We start from the raw sequence: 21,296 nt of genomic DNA, 5'->3' as shown, positions 1-21,296 counted from the left end.
TCTATATTCACTCAGCCCTTTTACACGTTGCACTGCTGCACATACATGAACCAAAACAGCAGGTGACAGGTGCGCATGCAGGGCTCCACATTAACTTTTTGAGGCACTTGTCCTTCAGACAAGTAAATTTATCTTTCACTTGTCCATGTGTGACAGATGTGGTAAGGACATGTAACCAGACGACTCAAAGGATTGGTTTCCAGCCTTTATTTGCTCCTGCAGAAGACAATGTAACACATATGAATCACCTTCTGGTCTCTCCTGCACATCTGCTCCTAAACATGCAAAATAACAGAATTTACACCAGGAAATAGATGCTAAAATCTCTGCAGCGCTACGTTGACTACATGACGCAGGGCAGCCTGCTGTAATACAAATGGCACCAAGAAAGTTAAACAAAAGCATCTACAAAACTCATATTAACAGTCAAAACAACATGAAACAGCTAGTTAAAGTTATAGTATTAACAGTAAACAATATGCATTAAATGTTACAACATTAACGGTTCAATTTCCATAGAAAACAATAAAATAGCGCAGCAGCATTTTTCCACACAACTTACCCTCAGCAATGCAAAACAGCTCTGTGAGGGACAGAAGGGACGATGTGCAGCAAGGTCATTTCCACAGGAAACATTCATGAATAAAAATTCCTCATTGAGACAAAATTCACAAACTCAAATTAGAAATAAGAATTATTAAAGTGTCTTTTTTAACTGTTACACATCCACAAAAGTCACTTGTCAGAGTAATAATTTACTTTTTCATTTTGTTTGTGAACGTAGAAATCAGACGAACAAACAGTTGAAAGCATCCAAACAGTGTCAACATATAAATGATTCAATTTATGAATTTTATTCAAGCCATTACTTCCCTGTTAATGATCTTTTCATTTGATCCTGAATTGTGAAGCACTTTGTAAAGTCTGTTTCAATATGAGCTCTATAGATTAATTATTGATCATCCTTCTGACGTTTAATAATAATGATTGACAGTGTTTCTACTAAGATTGTTTTCAGGGGGGGTGGTAGGCCCCCTGAAACTACTAGTTATGTTACGGAGCAGGTGTGTCACAGATACGGATACGCGGTGTCGACAGTGTCGTCATAGATACGCAGTAAGGCGGTTGTCTGTATCGCTGTATTTCTGAGCTGAAATGAAACAAGTGCACAAAAAATAGGTCAATAAATATTCAACAAATATTAACAATATTTATTAACCTAATTTTTAAATATTAACAGTATTTATTTACAACACATAAATTTACAACACGTCGGCCTTATGGATGATAGATGGACCAATCAGTCTCTATCTGAAAAACAAATCTGGATTCTCAGCCTCTATATGGTCCTTAATATAGATCAATGTTTGTAATATAACAACATAACAAAAGTGACTGATGGGGAATTAATTTGTTTCAACTTAAAGCCAAATCAAGACAACAGTTTGACTTATAAATGAATCAGATGAATCAGCATTTTGTTTCCTAATAAGTGAAAGTGTCAGTTTTAGTGCTGTGTTTACAACAGTTACTGAGGTCAACGACCTTCTAACAGCTGAAGAAAACATCATGTTAACAGAGTTGTTGTGTAGTGTTAGTACCTGTGTTAAAACATCTGTAAGTCCTTTTATAGCAGGTTTGAATCTTGTGCTTTGACTTTTGTTTGTTAGGATGTCCTTTAGTTTGGATAACAGATTGTGCCTTTAAACATATTTACAGAACAGTAATTCATCTAGATACAGGTGGAAGTCAGACCTTAACAGTTTTTTCTGCCTCCTGCTTTGAATGTGTTCATGTCTCTCCATCACCTGACGCCTGGGCTGCCTCTGTGTGTTTCTCTTTACTCCTTCAACTGTTTCTTTAAATCTTGAATCAGTTGCACCTTCTTCCTTTTCAATCACTTCTTTACTTTCTCCTTGTTTTTCTTTCAACACCATTAAGTTACATCCTGCAATTCTTCCTCACTTCTGTCTCCTCTCTCCTGATTTCTTCACTCACTCTGAAAATGTAAAAGCTTTCCTTTAATAAATCTGACAGCAGGGCCGGCTCTAGACATGTTGGTGCCCTAGGAGAGATTAGGATTTGGTGCCCCCCCCCCCCCAAACCACATTACCCCACCAGTACTGCCTCATCACCACCCTGTCATACATTGAGGAGCAGGTGGACCCAAATGCAGAGACCAGAAAGCAGGGCTGAAGAAAAGCGTCTTTATTTCAAAGACTGGCAGGAAAAAAACAAAAGCAGGATGAGCTGAGTAGAACAAGATACAAAAATAAAATCGACTGAGCAGGAAACTGAGCAAACACGACAGAACAGAATTGACTAACTGAACAGACGACTCGACAAAGACTGAACTGAAAACTGAACTTCAATACAAACTGAAGTAATCAGACAACAAGGAACAGGTGGCACAATACAAGGGCAGGCTGGCAGCTGATAGGCTGGGGAAGACACTAGGAGCAGGGCAGGACCGATGAGGCTACTGCAGGGCAGGTGAGAGGAGGAGCACATGAAAACAGGAGTGAAGGAACACACAAGAGAAACACAGAGCAAAGTAAAACCCAGAAAACACAACAGCACTCAATAACAAGCCAGCATAAATCAAAGTGTCTCTGAATAAATCAACCTAGGTACACAGCACTACAAGCTAACCAATAATCTAATACAGTCTTTCAAAGATACAACTCAAATAACATGAATGAGCAAAAAGACTGGACAACACAAGTGTAACACAGAAAACCAAAAGAAGAAAAAACACAAAGAGCCCAAACCATGAGTCCATGACACACCCGCTCATTCTACAGTAAAAATATGGACAACAAACATCAGACACCACAATGGTTTCAAGACAAAAATATATATTTTTATAAATTACAATTGCTTTTCAAACAAACAAATCACATTTCAAAGAATGAATCAATTGTTAAATATTACTATTATTAACTACCTTTACCTGTTAGTAACATCCAAGACGCTGGCACTTGGTTATTGATAGATTACACTGGATAGATGACTCCTTCCATGATGTCATGTGCCCACAATGTTCTGGGGTTTCATTTATAAAACAGTGTGTAGGATCCATACTAAAATTGTACGTGCGCACAAAAGCCGAAAATGGCGTGCACCCAAAAATAATCAGATTTATAAAACCATGCGTACACACGAATGCACGTATATTTCCCTTTATAAATCACAGTCCACCTGGAAATGTGCGTTCATGGATCAGCGTCATATCCCGCCCTCTACACGCCCACATTCAACCATAAACGGTCGATGCAAAAGCCTTCATGAATATTCATGTACATGTGTTTCTTTCGCCGCACCAATCACTCTCTCTGTCTTTAGACGCCTGGCCAATCAGTGTTGAGAGTCAGTGTATCGGCGCCTCTCTTGTCACTTGTGCTCAGCAGCAGCAGAGGAACGACGGCAACAGGCATGAACAGACATTTAACCTTTTATTTCCCCGTTTTCAGACGTATTGAAATTATGTGTGTAACCCAAAACAACCATATACAACCTCAATAAACATTCCTGTGGATTGTTAAGTCAGACATCTCTGGTTAAATGTTTAACACACCCTGCAGTGGGCCAGCTCCCAGTTAACCAGTATAAGTAGTTTTTACACCACTCACTCAATATGTAAAATACAATAAACACTATATTAGTTTATATTTACTCCAAAATCCAGCATACAGGTATTTCTCTAATTGACACAGTGAGCACAGGTGGTGAAGATGAGCCGGTGAGGTGACTGGAGAAGGCAGAGTGTGTGTGGCAGCCACCGCTGTGTCTCCAGTGTCTCTGTGCTTGACAATACAGCCGTGTTTACTGTAGCCATTTTACACATATAAACTACATGGGAACTCATACTTGGTGATATATGCACAGTATAACCAAATATTAAAAATCTATTAACGCTCTTTCCTGTAAATATGTTTTAGTTCCGTTTGTTGAAGTTATTTGATGTCATCTTGGATTTCTACAATCAATGATGATCATTTCTTCAGTAAGTTAACGTGGCTAAGGTGAAAATCAATCAGTATTTTCATGCTTAGCTAATATTGGAGAAAGGCAACCCAGACTTTGCAGAATCCTGCCACCTGCCACATCCTGACATCATTCATTTCAGCTGCTGCTGCTCCACAACTGACTCTCTCCTTTGTGCTCCGGGTGAGGCAGCACTGATGAAATGTTGGTCAGACTTTAAGATCTGAGTTGCTTTATATCTTTACAAATTGAAAGATATTTATGGAAGTTATGGCTCACTACAAGCCAAAGTACAGATAACACTGCTGGTTTGAGTGTTTCTGATAATGTGGATCTATAATTGATGTTTGATATTAAGTGAAATGAAATGTGTGAGAGGATTATTATACAATCTGCCTTCAATTCACTTCAATTCTGCGTCGTGGATTTCCCCTGTCTCTAAAATGTTCCTACGCATGGGTAAGAGTTTAGGTGCAGGTGCGCACATTGTCCCATCAAGTTTGTTTTTATAGATCACAACTTTTGCTTGTGAAGTGGCGTACGCCTCTTTCAGGCCCCGTTCCTGCTTACTCAACAAATGAGATCCCTGGACTGTTCTCGTGGGTTTTGAGTATTTCACTGCAATTTTTCCAGTCATTAAATCAATTACTGATTAGTTTGTAGTTTTTTTGTGAGAACAGGTTGCAGCAGAAGCAGTAAAGACGTTTTTAAATTTTTTCTTGAAATATACCCAACTAACTTCTCTTGATTTTCTCTCCATTCACTTATTTTCTGTAGAAGTGGTGGTGATGGGAACTTCTCCCATCCTCTCATTTTGTAAATGTAGAGTCTTATTTTAGCTGATATGGCCTCTGCTGACTATCTCTCTCCTCACCATATCAGACAGGGCTGCCAGTCAGCAGGATCTATAGCTGCTGCCTTGATGGACTCACATACTTCAGGATCTGTTCCAGTTGATGGTGTCTGCAGGCTGTAGAGTAGTAGAAGTGTCTGTTGTTGCTTCACCTGCAGGCAAATCTAAACACACATGCAAATATAGTTATTAATCCTTTAGTAAGGACACACAATGATTCATAAATGACAACACATCAGACAATAAACACATCTGAAGCATAAATTATAGATAACGGTTGACCAGTACTGTTCAATTACATGAGTGAAAAAAGGTGAAGAATCCAAGTTTAAATTATTTTAGATGGAATAAGTTATTCTAGCTTTAATGTGTCCTGTAGACAACTTGAATAAATATAGATGGTTGCAGTCTAATATTGATTAGTATTTAAGTTAGCTATGTTCCCTTTATAATATAGAAATTATATTTATGATTCAATATATTTTATTGTGCTAGTGTTACCATGATAACACAAGTATGTAAGAAACCATTTAATAAAAGATAAAATTGATATTTGACTTAAAATTGAAATTAACAAGGTGTAACTGTGACATTCAAATAACAATAATACTACTAATAATAAATATATTAATAATAATAATAACAATAAAGACAACATAGCAGTGTATTATCAGTTACACAGAGACCACAAATAAGTGGCTGAACTGACCTGCTTCAGAGAGTGGTGTAGATGGGAGATCAGATGTAACTTCTCCAGCAGCTGGAGGCTTCTGCAGATATTTCCTGAGTGCATCTGGACAGTTATAGAGTAGATATCAGCCTGTTACAAGCAAAAACATGTAGCTGCAGAGTAGACAAACAACTGCTGCAGCCTGTTGCACCAGCTGTGTGTCAGTTCAAACTTAGTTATAACGTAAATTATTATTACTAAGTTGTGATTTATGCATCACTAAAATAAAAGCTTTGACCACGGAGATAAGTTACAACATAACTCTAATTGCTGCCATTTAGCAAGACAGTAATCCAGTAGAGACCTAATTTATTGATATGATATTTCACTATTGATCCAGTTTACTACAATGTGCTACGATGCCAAGTGGCTCATGCCAGCTTACACATAGTTGGTGCAACCCAGTGCAGAAATCTATGTTTTTATGGATATAGCGTTAGCCATTATCACTGATATTGGTCAGTGAAATTTCAGCACAAAGCCTTACGTTGTAGGAAGGAGCAGTTATCCAGATAGCTCGCTACTGGCTTGTCATTCAGTCTCATATCCTTCAATCTGTAACGATATGTGAGTCCAGCAGCTATCGTAGCATCATTATCTAGCATTAGCTTTATTGCTACTTAGCTAGCTATGTTAACATTAGACGACATACCTCTATATTGGACTTTCTTTTCCTCCTCCTCTTTTCTCCGTTTTCTTTCTTGTGCATCTGAAGGTTTGGACCTTTTCATTATGTAATAAAATGTGAATATCTGCCTCTTGACATCTCGTCACAGACTTTGTCTGTCTGTGATGCATCATCCCTCTTTTTCAGTGCGCACAGTAGAGGTGCAGAGCAGATGAAACATTGTGAGGATCTTTTTTGTGACTTTTAACTTGTGTGGTGGGACAAGTAAATTTCTTTTCCATTTGTCGTATAAAGAAATCGGACAAGCCTTAAAGTCGAGCCCTAAATTCTGTTCTGAATTTATTCTTTTTTAAAAAATAAATTCAGAATAAGATTACAATTTATTTTTTTATTATAAATATAACTAAACATTTTTTCTAGAGCAGCAACAGTAAACGGTCTGTACTTGTATAGCGCCTTTCTAGCCTTCCGACCACTCAAAGCGCTTTTACACCACGAATCACATTCACCCATTCACACACATTCATACGCTGAATGGGTACAGGGGCTACCATGCAAGGTCCCAACCTGCCCATCACAGGAAATCTAATCATTCACACACTGATGGCACAGCCATCAGGAGCAATTTGGGTTTAAGTATCTTGCCCAAGGACACATCGACATGCGGACTGGAGGAGCCGGGAATCGAACCGCCAATCTTCCGATTAGTGGACGACCCGCTCCTGTGTGTGTGTGTGTGTGTGTGTTTATATGTGTGTGTTTGTGTGTGTGTGTGTGTGTGTGTGTGTGTGTGTGTTTGTGTGCGTGTGTGTGTTTCTGTTTGTGTGTGTGTGTGTCTGTGTGTGTGTGTGGAGGAGAGGCTGCAGTTTGAGAATAAATTACACCAAAACATTAAAAAGTGTTGATAAAAGAACCGGTAACATCGGAGCTTATCAATACTACAGTCTTTAATAATTTATCCTCGGGGCTCGTTTAATACCGGGTTTCGGTACCCATCTCTACAGAGAAATAAGTGCACATTAAATAAAACTGCCATACCTTTGATTATTTTGGAGAAAACAGACGTATAAATCGATGCATAAACAACCGCAGGAAGCTGGAACAAGCGTTGATGTCTGGAACAACCAACGTCTCTTTCCCTCGCCGTTTAATCGTTTATAAAGTGAAAAAAGCAGAAATGTGGTGGCAGAGTAAAATCTTTTTTGTGTTAGTGGTAAAAATAAACAGACTATGATGGAACAAATAATTCACTTTTGATGGAAATCCGTCTGTAGACGGAGCTCTTGCACCCATGTAATCTGCTTCTAACGCTACATGATTTCTTCTTTATTCAGATTGAAGAGCTGCAGGTTGTCAGAGATCAGCTGTGCTTCTCTGCTCTCAGCTCTGAAGTCCAACCCCTCCCATCTGAGAGAGCTGGATCTGAGTGAAGACTACAGTCGGGACGGTTCAGAAAAGTATCTGCAGTTTGATTTTCTGGAGAGTCCAGACTGTAGACTGGAGACTCTGAGGTCAGACACCATTTCTTCCTTCTGTGCTGAGATTAATATGATGTGAAAGTTGTGGTGACACTAAACTGCAGACATAAGGATGATTTTTATGAGGTAAAATCTCCTTCAGATTTACACATTCAAATGTTGTTTTCAAACATTTAAATAGTATTTAAAGCCCCCCTCCAGTGTATTTTGGTATTTTTGAGATATTTCATATTTTTCTGAGTCATTTTCTGACCATGTTGATTAGCCACAATGTTCACCAAATATTTGTGGACAAATAACTTCATTTTGTGCTGAAAGATCAAAAATGTCAGCTGTTGTTAAAACTGAACAATGACGTATGACTATAGTAGAACGCTGCAGTCATACGTCATCCTCATAAAATCCCTTTGTTTTTGTGAGCGTCACATAGGCTACTGATACAGTATCAGGCGCCTGTGTTTCATACTAAATAGTCTACTGGATGCAGACGTGCTGCAACAACAGATTAATGCTTCAAATATAAATCATTTATTTCAGTTAAACACTCTCCAACCAACATGTGCACAGAAAATAAGGTTTAATGTGGTTAAAGCAGGAAAGTCAGTAAATCAGTGTGCAGTGATGTATAAATGAATGTGGGTGATTGTTACAGTATCTGTTGTCCACAGCTGTTTATACTGTATGAAAAGCTTCTCCTTCACTTCATTAAATCCCTGCAGCATCTGAAGTCAGCAGGACTGATATGTTGATAAATCTGCAGCCTCTGAGAAGTGCTGCGCCAGAGCGCAGTGCCGTTACGCACCACCGTTCACTGTGTTTACCTTCATTAAATCTCCTGATGACACCAGGCTGCTACAGTAGAAACACACACACCTCTACACACATCAGACTGGTCGGTTATAACTCGATATTCTGCTTTTTTATGATGGAGACGTCGGGTTAGCGGGGCTCATCAGTGTCTTTTCCAAATTTCTTTTTTTAGCCAAAGTAGCGTCTCATGTTTTCTCCTTGAGACACATTATGATGCAAACGCTGTTGTGTAACATTAATTACTAAACTATGTGACCGTGTACAAGGTGAGATACATTAGGATATAATTATTGCTAAAATAGCATCAGTCCAATGGGCTATAATCATATAAACAGCTTCACCAAATACATTTTTTACATTTTTTTATTTCTATTGTTATTATATTAAGTGATGAAAAAACTGCTCCATCTGTCTTTGGCTGCAGATTTGTGGTGATGTGTGTTCATGTCGTGACGCTCTGAACCATCCAGACATTTCCTGAAGAAAAGCTTTCCGTTTGTTGAGCTGTCGTTATCACATTTAACTGTGATTGGCACAAGTGTTTCACAGCTATGAGACCAGTGATGTGACTGGCTGAGAGAGTATTTATTAATCACCACACCAGTTGATCTATATTCACTCAGCCCTTTTACATGTTGCACTGCTGCACATACATGAACCAAAACAGCAGGTGACAGGTGCGCATGCAGGGCTCCACATTAACTTTTTGAGGCACTTGTCCTTCAGACAAGTAAATTTATCTTTCACTTGTCCATGTGTGACAGATGTGGTAAGGACATGTAACCAGACGACTCAAAGGATTGGTTTCCAGCCTTTATTTGCTCCTGCAGAAGACAATGTAACACATATGAATCACCTTCTGGTCTCTCCTGCACATCTGCTCCTAAACATGCAAAATAACAGAATTTACACCAGGAAATAGATGCTAAAATCTCTGCAGCGCTACGTTGACTACATGACGCAGGGCAGCCTGCTGTAATACAAATGGCACCAAGAAAGTTAAACAAAAGCATCTACAAAACTCATATTAACAGTCAAAACAACATGAAACAGCTAGTTAAAGTTATAGTATTAACAGTAAACAATATGCATTAAATGTTACAACATAAACGGTTCAATTTCCATAGAAAACAATAAAATAGCGCAGCAGCATTTTTCCACACAACTTACCCTCAGCAATGCAAAACAGCTCTGTGAGGGACAGAAGGGATGATGTGCAGCAAGGTCATTTCCACAGGAAACATTCATGAATAAAAATTCCTCATTTAGACAAAATTCACAAACACAAATTGGAAATGAGAATTATTAGTGTCTTTTTTAACTGTTACACATCCACAAAAGTCACTTGTCAGAGTAAAAATGACAATAATTTACTTTTTCATTTTGTTTGTGAACGTAGAAATCAGACCAACAAACAGTTGAAAGCATCCAAACAGTGTCAACATATAAATGATTCAATTTATGAATTTTATTCAAGCCATTACTTCCCTGTTAATGATCTTTTCATTTGATCCTGAATTGTGAAGCACTTTGTAAAGTCTGTTTCAATATGAGCTCTATAGATTAATTATTGATCATCCTTCTGACGTTTAATAATAATGATTGACAGTGTTTCTACTAGGATTGTTTTCGGGGGGGTGGTAGGCCTCCTGAAACTACTAGTTATGTTACGGAGCAGGCGTGTCACAGATACGGATACACGGTGTCGACAGTGTCGTCATAGATACGCAGTAAGGCGGTTGTCTGTATCGCTGTATTTCTCTACACTGAGCTGAAATGAAACAAGTGCACAAAAAATAGGTCAATAAATATTAAACAAACATTAACAATATTTATTAACCTAATGTTTAAATATTAACAGTATTTATTTACAACACATAAATAAACGTAGGCCTTATGGATGATAGATGGACCAATCAGTCTCTATCTGAAAAACAAATCTGGATTCTCAGCCTCTATATGGTCCTTAATATAGATCAATGTTTGTAATATAACAACATAACAAAAGTGACTGATGGGGAATTAATTTGTTTCAACTTAAAGCCAAATCAAGACAACAGTTTGACTTATAAATGAATCAGATGAATCAGCATTTTGTTTCCTAATAAGTGAAAGTGTCAGTTTTAGTGCTGTGTTTACAACAGTTACTGAGGTCAACGACCTTCTAACAGCTGAAGAAAACATCATGTTAACAGAGTTGTTGTGTAGTGTTAGTACCTGTGTTAAAACATCTGTAAGTCCTTTTATAGCAGGTTTGAATCTTGTGCTTTGACTTTTGTTTGTTAGGATGTCCTTTAGTTTGGATAACAGATTGTGCCTTTAAACATATTTACAGAACAGTAATTCATCTAGATACAGGTGGAAGTCAGACCTCAACAGTTTTTTCTGCCTCCTGCTTTGAATGTGTTCATGTCTCTCCATCACCTGACGCCTGGGCTGCCTCTGTGTGTTTCTCTTTACTCCTTCAACTGTTTCTTTAAATCATGAATCAGTTGCACCTTCTTCCTTTTCAATCACTTCTTTACTTTCTCCTTGTTTTTCTTTCAACACCATTAAGTTACATCCTGCAATTCTTCCTCACTTCTGTCTCCTCTCTCCTGATTTCTTCACTCACTCTGAAAATGTAAAAGCTTTCCTTTAATAAATCTGAAAGCAGGGCCGGCTCTAGACATGTTGGTGCCCTAGGAGAGATCAGGATTTGGTGCCCCCCCCCCAAACCACATTACCCCACCAATACTGCCTCATCACCACTCTGTCATACATTGAGGAGCAGGTGGACCCAAATGCAGAGACCAGAAAGCAGGGCTGAAGAAAAGCGTCTTTATTTCAAAGACTGGCAGGAAAAAAACAAAAGCAGGATGAGCTGAGTAGAACAAGATACAAAAATAAAATCGACTGAGCAGGAAACTGAACGAACACGACAGAACAGAATTGACTAACTGAACAGACGACTCGACAAAGACTGAACTGAAAACTGAACTTCAATACAAACTGAAGTAATCAGACAACAAGGAACAGGTGGCACAATACAAGGGCAGGCTGGCAGCTGATAGGCTGGGGAAGACACTAGGAGCAGGGCAGGACCGACGAGGCTACTGCAGGGCAGGTGAGAGGAGGAGCACATGAAAACAGGAGGAGTGAAGGAACACACAAGAGAAACACAGAGCAAAGTAAAACCCAGAAAACACAACAGCACTCAATAACAAGCCAGCATAAATCAAAGTGTCTCTGAATAAATCAACCTTGGTACACAGCACTACAAGCTAACCAATAATCTAATACAGTCTTTCAAAGATACAACTCAAATAACATGAATGAGCAAAAAGACTGGACAACACAAGTGTAACACAGAAAACCAAAAGAAGAAAAAACACAAAGAGCCCAAACCATGAGTCCATGACACACCCGCTCATTCTACAGTAAAAATATGGACAACAAACATCAGACACCACAATGGTTTCAAGATGAAAATATATATTTTTATAAATTACAATTACTTTTCAAACAAGCAAATCACGTTTCAAAGAATGAATCAATTGTTAAATATCACTATTATTAACTACCTTTACCTGTTAGTAACATCCAAGACGCTGGCACTTGGTTATTGATAGATTACACTGGATAGATGACTCCTTCCATGATGTCATGTGCCCACAATGTTCTGGGGTTTCATTTATAAAACAGTGTGTAGGATCCATACTAAAATTGTACGTGCGCACAAAAGCCGAAAATGGCGTGCACCCAAAAATAATCAGATTTATAAAACCATGCGTACACACGAATGCACGTATATTTCCCTTTATAAATCACAGTCCACCTGGAAATGTGCGCTCATGGATCAGTGTCATATCCCGCCCTCTACACGCCCACATTCAACCATAAACGGTCGATGCAAAAGCCTTCATGAATATTCATGTACATGTGTTTCTTTCGCCGCACCAATCACTCTCTCTGTCTTTAGACGCCTGGCCAATCAGTGTTGAGAGTCAGTGTATCGGAGCCTCTCTTGTCACTTGTGCTCAGCAGCAGCAGAGGAAGGACCGCAACAGGCATGAACAGACATTTAACCTTTTATTTCCCCGTTTTCAGACATGTTGAAATTATGTGTGTAACCCAAAACAACCATATACAACCTCAATAAACATTCCTGTGGATTGTTAAGTCAGACATCTTTGGTTAAATGTTTAACACACCCTGCAGTGGGCCAGCTCCCACTTAACCAGTATAAGTAGTTTTTACACCACTCACTCAATATGTAAAATACAATAAACACTATATTAGTTTATATTTACTCCAAAATCCAGCATACAGGTATTTCTCTAATTGACACAGTGAGCACAGGTGGTGAAGATGAGCCGGTGAGGTGACTGGAGAAGGCAGAGTGTGTGTGGCAGCCACCGCTGTGTCTCCAGTGTCTCTGTGCTTGACAATACAGCCGTGTTTACTGTAGCCATTTTACACATATAAACTACATGGGAACTCATACTTGGTGATATATGCACAGTATAACCAAATATTAAAAATCTATTAACGCTCTGTCCTGTAAATATGTTTTAGTTCCGTTTGTTGAAGTTATTTGATGTCATCTTGGATTTCTACAATCAATGATGATCATTTCATCAGTAAGTTAACGTGGCTAAGGTGAAAATCAATCAGTATTTTCATGCTTAGCTAATATTGGAGAAAGGCAAGCCAGACTTTGCAGAATCCTGCCACCTGCCACATCCTGACATCATTCATTTCAGCTGCTGCTGCTCCACAACTGACTCTCTCCTTTGTGCTCCGGGTGAGGCAGCACTGATGAAATGTTGGGCAGACTTTAAGATCTGAGTTGCTTTATAGAAAGATGTTTATGGAAGTTTTGGCTCACTACAAGCCAAAGTACAGATAACACTGCTGGTTTGAGTGTTTCTGATCATGTGGATCTATAATTGATGTTTGATATTAAGTGAAATGAAATGTGTGAGAGGATTATTATACAATCTGCCTTCAATTCACTTCAATTCTGCGTCGTGGATTTCCCCTGTCTCTAAAATGTTCCTACGCATGGGTAAGAGTTTAGGTGCAGGTGCGCACATTGTCCCATCAAGTTTGTTTTTATAGATCACAACTTTTGCTTGGGAAGTGGCGTACGCCTCTTTCAGGCCCCGTTCCTGCTTACTCAACAAATGAGATCCTTGGACTGTTCTCGTGGGTTTTGAGTATTTCACTGCAATTTTTCCAGTCATTAAATCAATTACTGATTAGTTTGTAGTTTTTTTGTGAGAACAGGTTGCAGCAGAAGCAGTAAAGACTTTTTAAAATTTTTTCTTGGAATATACCCAACCAACTTCTCTTGATTTTCTCTCCATTCACTTATTTTCTGTAGAAGTGGTGGTGATGGGAACTTCTCCCATCCTCTCATTTTGTAAATGTAGAGTCTTATTTTAGCTGATATGGCCTCTGCTGACTATCTCTCTCCTCACCATATCAGACAGGGCTGCCAGTCAGCAGGATCTATAGCTGCTGCCTTGATGGACTCACATACTTCAGGATCTGTTCCAGTTGATGGTGTCTGCAGGCTGTAGAGTAGTAGAAGTGTCTGTTGTGTCTGTTGTTGCTTCACCTGCAGGTAAATCTAAACATACATGTAAATATAGTTATTAATCCTTTAGTAAGGACACACAATGATTCATAAATGACAACACATCAGACAATAAACACATCTGAAGCATAAATTATAGATAACGGTTGACCAGTACTGTTCAATTACATGAGTGAAAAAAGGTGAAGAATCCAAGTTTAAATTATTTTAGATGGAATAAGTTATTCTAGCTTTAATGTGTCCTGTAGACAACTTGAATAAATATAGATGGTTGCAGTCTAATATTGATTAGTATTTAAGTTAGCTATGTTCCCTTTATAATATAGAAATTATATTTATGATTCAATATATTTTATTGTGCTAGTGTTACCATGATAACACAAGTATGTAAGAAACCATTTAATAAAAGATAATATTGATATTTGACTTGAAATTAACAAGGTGTAACTGTGACATTCAAATAACAACAATAATAATAATAATAATAATAATAATAATAATAATAATAATAATAAAGACAACATAGCAGTGTATTATCAGTTACACAGAGACCACAAATAAGTGGCTGAACTGACCTGCTTCAGAGAGTGGTGTAGATGGGAGATCAGATGTAACTTCTCCAGCAGCTGGAGGCTTCTGCAGATATTTCCTGAGTGCATCTGGACAGTTATAGAGTAGATATCAGCCTGTTACAAGCAAAAACATGTAGCTGCAGAGTAGACAAACAACTGCTGCAGCCTGTTGCACCAGCTGTGTGTCAGTTCAAACTTAGTTATAACGTAAATTATTATTACTAAGTTGTGATTTATGCATCACTAAAATAAAAGCTTTGACCACGGAGATAAGTTACAACATAACTCTAATTGCTGCCATTTAGCAAGACAGTAATCCAGTAGAGACCTAATTTATTGATATGATATTTCACTATTGATCCAGTTTACTACAATGTGCTACGATGCCAAGTGGCTCATGCCAGCTTACACATAGTTGGTGCAACCCAGTGCAGAAATCTATGTTTTTATGGATATAGCGTTAGCCATTATCACTGATATTGGTCAGTGAAATTTCAGCACAAAGCCTTACGTTGTAGGAAGGAGCAGTTATCCAGATAGCTCGCTACTGGCTTGTCATTCAGTCTCATATCCTTCAATCTGTAACGATATGTGAGTCCAGCAGCTATCGTAGCATCATTATCTAGCATTAGCTTTATTGCTACTTAGCTAGCTATGTTAACATTAGACGACATACCTCTATATTGGACTTTCTTTTCCTCCTCCTCTTTTCTCTGTTTTCTTTCTTGTGTATCTGAAGGTTTGGACCTTTTCATTATGTAATAAAATGTGAATATCTAACAGGGGCTACCATGCAAGGTCCCAACCTGCCCATCACAGGAAATCTAATAATTCACACACATTCATGCACTGATGGCACAGCCATCAGGAGCAATTTGGGTTTAAGTATCTTGCCCAAGGACACATCGACATGCGGACTGGAGGAGCCGGGAATCGAACCGCCAATCTTCCAGTTAGTGGACGACCCGCTCCTGACCCTACCTCCTGAGCCACAGCCGCCCAGCTGCAACAGTCATGTTTACAACAGCAAAGTCACTTTATAAACTCAATAATATCTCTGGAAACAAATGTAACATGTCAATAAAATAAATAATATTCCTGACATGAAAATACTGAGTGAAGTTTAGAAAGAAAGAAGAAGACAGACATCAGTCAGTATCAGTCCTTCCTCCTGTCCTCCTCCTCCTCCTCTCTCTGCTGCTGATGTGATTGACTGCTGCAGGTACCGCTGGTAGAGAGGAGAGGCTGCTTTGTCTCAGCCAGCAGCTGAGTTTACAAGAATGAGCCAATAAAACTGCCATACCTTTGATTATTTTGGGGGAAACAGACGTTTAAATCGATGCATAAACAACCGCAGGAAGCTGGAACAAGTGTTGATGTCTGGAACAACCAACGTCTCTTTCCCTCGCCGTTTAATCGTTTACAAAGTGAAAAAAGCAGAAATGTGGTGGCAGAGTAAAATCTTTTTTGTGTTAGTGGTAAAAATAAACAGACTATGATGGAACAAATAATTCACTTTTGATGGAAATCCGTCTGTAGACGGAGCTCTTGCACCCATGTAATCTGCTTCTAACGCTACATGATTTCTTCTTTATTCAGATTGAAGAGCTGCAGGTTGTCAGAGATCAGCTGTGCTTCTCTGCTCTCAGCTCTGAAGTCCAACCCCTCCCATCTGAGAGAGCTGAATCTGAGTGACAACTACAGTCGGGACAGTTCAGAAAGGAATCTGCAGTTTGATTTTCTGGAGAGTCCACACTGTAGACTGGAGACTCTGAGGTCAGACACCATTTCTTACTTCTGTGCTGAGATTAATATGATGTGAAAGTTGTGGTGACACTAAACTGCAGACATAAGGATGATTTTTATGAGGTAAAATCTCCTTCAGATTTACACATTCAAATGTTGTTTTCAAACATTTAAATACTGTTTAAAGCCTCCCTCCAGTGTATTTTGGCATTTTTGAGATATTTCATATTTTTCTGAGTCATTTTCTGACCATGTTGATTAGCCACAATGTTCACCAAATATTTGTGGACAAATAACTTCATTTTGTGCTGAAAGATCAAAAATGTCAGCTGTTGTTAAAACTGAACAATGACGTATGACTATAGTAGAACGCTGCAGTCATACGTCATCCTCATAAAATCCCTTTGTTTTTGTGAGCGTCACATAGGCTACTGATACAGTATCAGGCGCCTGTGTTTCATACTAAATAGTCTACTGGATGCAGACGTGCTGCAACAACAGATTAATGCTTCAAATATAAATCATTTATTTCAGTTAAACACTCTCCAACCAACATGTGCACAGAAAATAAGGTTTAATGTGGTTAAAGCAGGAAAGTCAGTAAATCAGTGTGCAGTGATGTATAAATGAATGTGGGTGATTGTTACGGTATCTGTTGTCCACAGCTGTTTATACTGTATGAAAAGCTTCTCCTTCACTTCATTAAATCCCTGCAGCATCTGAAGTCAGCAGGACTGATATGTTGATAAATCTGCAGCCTCTGAGAAGTGCTGCGCCAGAGCGCAGTGCCGTTACGCACCACCGTTCACTGTGTTTACCTTCATTAAATCTCCTGATGACACCAGGCTGCTATAGTAGAAACACACACACCTCTACACACACTCACAGTTAAAACTTCCTGTAAAAACATTCAACAACTGGCAGCAGGGTTGCCATTAAGTTACTGTAAAATTAACATTTTTTTACTGTTACTAAAGTTTACGGTTTCGTGCTGTTAATGAAAAATACAGTATGATCTGGTTTTTCATTGCTTTATTATTAGAACTGTTTTTTTTCTTTTACAGTATCTTACAGTTGACAGATTTGTTTGATTGAACTATTTAGTTTGTATTTTTTTACAGACATTTTAATAAACTTATTTTTAACCTAAATGAATACTGACTTAGCAGGTTAAACACATAGGAATAGTCACAATACATACAATTAAAGACACTTTTGTTAAGAAAAAGGTTTTAATAGACCTGGTTGTCATTCTTCATAAAATCTCTGTCCAAAGCTGGCTACAAGCACATAATGCAAACCAGAACAAAATGTTCTTTAGGAATGAAGAACAGAGCTAAATCACTGATATTTCAATCATGTAATTACAATGTAAGAGAAACAAACACAGCTTCTTATTGCACTTGACTTTTTATTTGAATATAAAGTTGGAAAGTTCACATGCAGAACAATTGCATGTTAAACAAAAAGCTGAAACAGAGCGTTCTCTCTCAAACTGTCTTTGGCTTTTTGATGGAAATAGTAGTACAAGGCACTTAGGCTCAGAAATATTGACATGATCAACTATACAGTATCACCTTTTTTGACTAACAATATATTTCAAAATATGAAACAGTGTTTAGAAAACCAAAGTAGGTGACCAGAACAGAAGAGTTCAGTTGAATAAAACTGCATCATTTGCTGTTAAGCAGCTTTTAACCAGAGGACTGTTCCACAAAGCAGGATTAGAAAGTTAGGCAGATAGGTGTGAAAAGATGACATCATCATGATAGTGTTTTGAATCTGTAAAGCAACATTTGAATGAGCTATTTGGATATGATTCAATTATGATTGACAATTCAAGTTCATGATAACAAAGCAAATTTCAGCAGTTTTACCATTTTTAAAGTCATGTGGTAAACTTACTAACCTTGCTTTGTGGAGCAGCAACAGTTACAGACAACTGAGCTACATCACAGAATTACAAGCAAACTCTCAGATAATATCTGGCTCTATATCATGTAACATCTGAATATACTGGAGATATTGTCCAGCCTTAAGGCGTATCAGTGGTACAAATAAAAAGATGAAGATTACATAAATAAAAGATGTTTTGTCAATATAATGCTGTCTGTCAAAAACAGTTGAAATATAAATGAAAATATAATGAACAGCAGCAGACATGTTACATCATGTCCAAATATGAACTGTATGTCAGGCTCTAACAAGGAACACGGTTAAGTGCAGAAGTCCAAGTATTGGGCGATGGCAGGGGAGTGAGTTAGTTAATGACTTATGGCCCAGTCAAAGACACCAGTTCTCCCAGTCCAGCCTTGGTAGCCCTCTGACTGTGTGTGTGTGTGTGTTTGTGTGTGTGTTTGTGTGTGTGTGTGTGTGTGTGTGTGTGTGTGTGTGTGTGTGTGTGTGTGTGTGTGTGTGTGTATGCCTATGTATGTGTGTGTGTGTGTGTGTGTGTGTGTGTATGCCTATGTATGTGTGTGTGTGTGTGTGTGTGTGTGAGTGTGTGTGATTGAGGGGGAGAAAGAATTAGATGAATGAGACCAGCTGGTGTTTTGATCAATAGAAGCCAGTAATGGGATTGAGTAATCTCACCATCTTAAATGAAGTCCCACTTGAAGTCCATGAGTTTCCTCAGCAGAGTGGATTCATGTGGATCGACTGTTGTTTTGTTTTTGTTGGTGACTTTGCCAGTTTTCTTTGATAAGACTTTGTCCCGTCCAGTCTTGGTGCCTCTCTCAGGGTTTATTCCAACAAAGTGAGTGAAAAATGATAATGATTCTTCAGACACTGTGTGAAAATCAAGTTGTGTAACTCACTCAGATAAACAACACAATAAAATGCAGCAAATGTATCGATGTGCAACAGCACGTTATGGAAAAGATAAGAAAAATACAGGTTTTACTGAAAGTATGTAACCTTTGGATGGATTGGAGTGTGCATGCTGCCTCTTCTTGGGATCGGAGATTAAAGGTGTAGAAGGTGTAAAATAATGCAGCGAGCCCCGTCAGGAAGGTGGGCTGGATCCCCTCACATATGATGTGGCCCTCAAGGCCGACCATCCAGCGCTGAATACAGCTTCCTGCCGTTTCACCTGAAACTTAGAAGAATTTTCCTGTCAAATTCATGGATTTTTGGTCCATGTTTGAAATGAATTGTGTTGAGCGGTGAAAAAGTATTTTGCCATGTGTAGTACTGCTTGAGAAACTTTATTTAAATCCAAAATGAATATTCTGTCCGTTTATACCCTGAATCAATATTTATCTAACAGTTGCTGCCTCTCATTTCAACTGCCCCCAATAACAATAGTAGCACAGTAACATGCAGAGATGTGAAGTTTTAATGGTTACAGAATAGTTATTGTGATATAAATTTGTGCATCTTGTTTGGCTTGTGGCAGAAAGAAGAACAGCTGTGGTTTTTTGATGCTAATACAACCACGGTACAGTCAGAGGAGCTTTTGATTTCCTGCCGTGGTCACACAGACAGCAACATGTGTAGCACCATGTGAAGAGTCCACTTGAAAAAACAGATATCGTCAGTTGTGCTAATTTCTCTAAACCATGTGTTTCTTCAGATAATATTCAAAAACACTAGTTGACTTTTGCATCATTTTGGATTCAGAAAGTAAACCATGTGAACCATTACATTCAGCAGTTTGTTGTTTCTTTCAAAAATGTCATTTATGGTTTTTTTCAAAGAAATTCTTTATGTATTGACCAACCAATAGTACTGCAACTAAGAGAAGTTGAATTTAAAAAACAGCAGTGCATTCCTATAACAAAGGAGATGAGAATATGTCTTTACAAGAGTTTTGCATTATGCTTTAATAGAACATTTTATGAGTAAAATTGCTGCTCACCAAATAATTAGTAAGATATAGATGAAGAAAAGAACAGATCTAGCTTCACATGTGCAGTTCAGGTGAAATGGTTCTTCCCAAAATGCAAAAAATACTGAATTATACCGTTATTTCATACTTTCGACTCTCAATTAGCATTAAAATGCAAATACATTATGATTCTGTTAAAAAACAGTAAATGGAGTGTAATTTAACAGATTTTCTTTTGTATTAACAGTAAAGTGCTATATTTAAAAATAACAGGTTAGTACTGTTGAAGTCCTGCTGTAAATTTACTGCAATCATTTACAGTGAATCAGACTGGTCGGTTATAACTCGATATTCTGCTTTTTTATGAAGGAGACGTCGGGTTAGCGGGGCTCATCAGCCTCTTCTATGACTTTCTTTTTAGCCAAAGTAGCGTCTCATGTTTTATCCTTGAGACACATTACGATGCAAACGCTGTTGTGGAATATTAATTACTAAACTATGTGACCGTGTACGAGGTGAGATACATTAGGCTATAATTATTGCTGAAATAGCATCTGATGCGTCTGATGGGCTATAATCATATAAACAGCTTCACCAAATACTTCTTTAAAATTTCTATCATTATTATATTAAGTGATGAAAAAACTGCTCCATCTGTCTTTGGCTGCAGATTTGTGGTGATGTGTGTTCATGTCGTGACGCTCTGAACCATCCAGACATTTCCTAAAGAAAAGCTTTCCGTTTGTTGAGCTGTCGTTATCAGGTTTAACTGTGATTGGCACAAGTGTTTCACAGCTATGAGACCAGTGATGTGACTGGCTGAGAGAGTATTTATTAATCACCACACCAGTTGATCTATATTCACTCAGCCCTTTTACACGTTGCACTGCTGCACATACATGAACCAAAACAGCAGGTGACAGGTGCGCATGCAGGGCTCCACATTAACTTTTTGAGGCACTTGTCCTTCAGACAAGTAAATTTATCTTTCACTTGTCCATGTGTGACAGATGTGGTAAGGACATGTAACCAGACGACTCAAAGGATTGGTTTCCAGCCTTTATTTGCTCCTGCAGAAG

General features: G+C 38.3%; 1 protein-coding gene and 2 long non-coding RNA genes across 3 annotated transcripts in view; 1 reads left to right on the top strand and 2 right to left on the bottom strand.

The window, feature by feature from the left end:
* Positions 1–21,296, top strand: part of LOC122976773 (NACHT, LRR and PYD domains-containing protein 12-like) — a 197,501-nt gene that overhangs the window by 161,125 nt on the left and 15,080 nt on the right. Inside the window, exons 13-14 of the mRNA XM_044345438.1 lie at positions 7,533–7,709; positions 16,242–16,418. Coding sequence (XP_044201373.1) covers positions 7,533–7,709; positions 16,242–16,418 — 354 coding nt within the window. The remainder of the gene's footprint in view (positions 1–7,532; positions 7,710–16,241; positions 16,419–21,296) is intronic.
* Positions 193–740, bottom strand: LOC122976783. Its single transcript, XR_006401046.1, has 2 exons — positions 563–740; positions 193–275 (listed from the first exon to the last, which is right to left on the bottom strand). It is a non-coding gene; the product is annotated as an uncharacterized LOC122976783 (long non-coding RNA).
* On the bottom strand, positions 17,646–20,017 carry LOC122976787. The gene is made up of 2 exons (XR_006401050.1): positions 18,981–20,017; positions 17,646–18,715 (listed from the first exon to the last, which is right to left on the bottom strand). It is a non-coding gene; the product is annotated as an uncharacterized LOC122976787 (long non-coding RNA).

This window comes from Thunnus albacares, chromosome 24 (assembly GCF_914725855.1).
Source record: "Thunnus albacares chromosome 24, fThuAlb1.1, whole genome shotgun sequence".
NCBI lineage: Eukaryota > Metazoa > Chordata > Actinopteri > Scombriformes > Scombridae > Thunnus > Thunnus albacares.
This window is presented reverse-complemented; position numbering and strand designations above follow the sequence as displayed.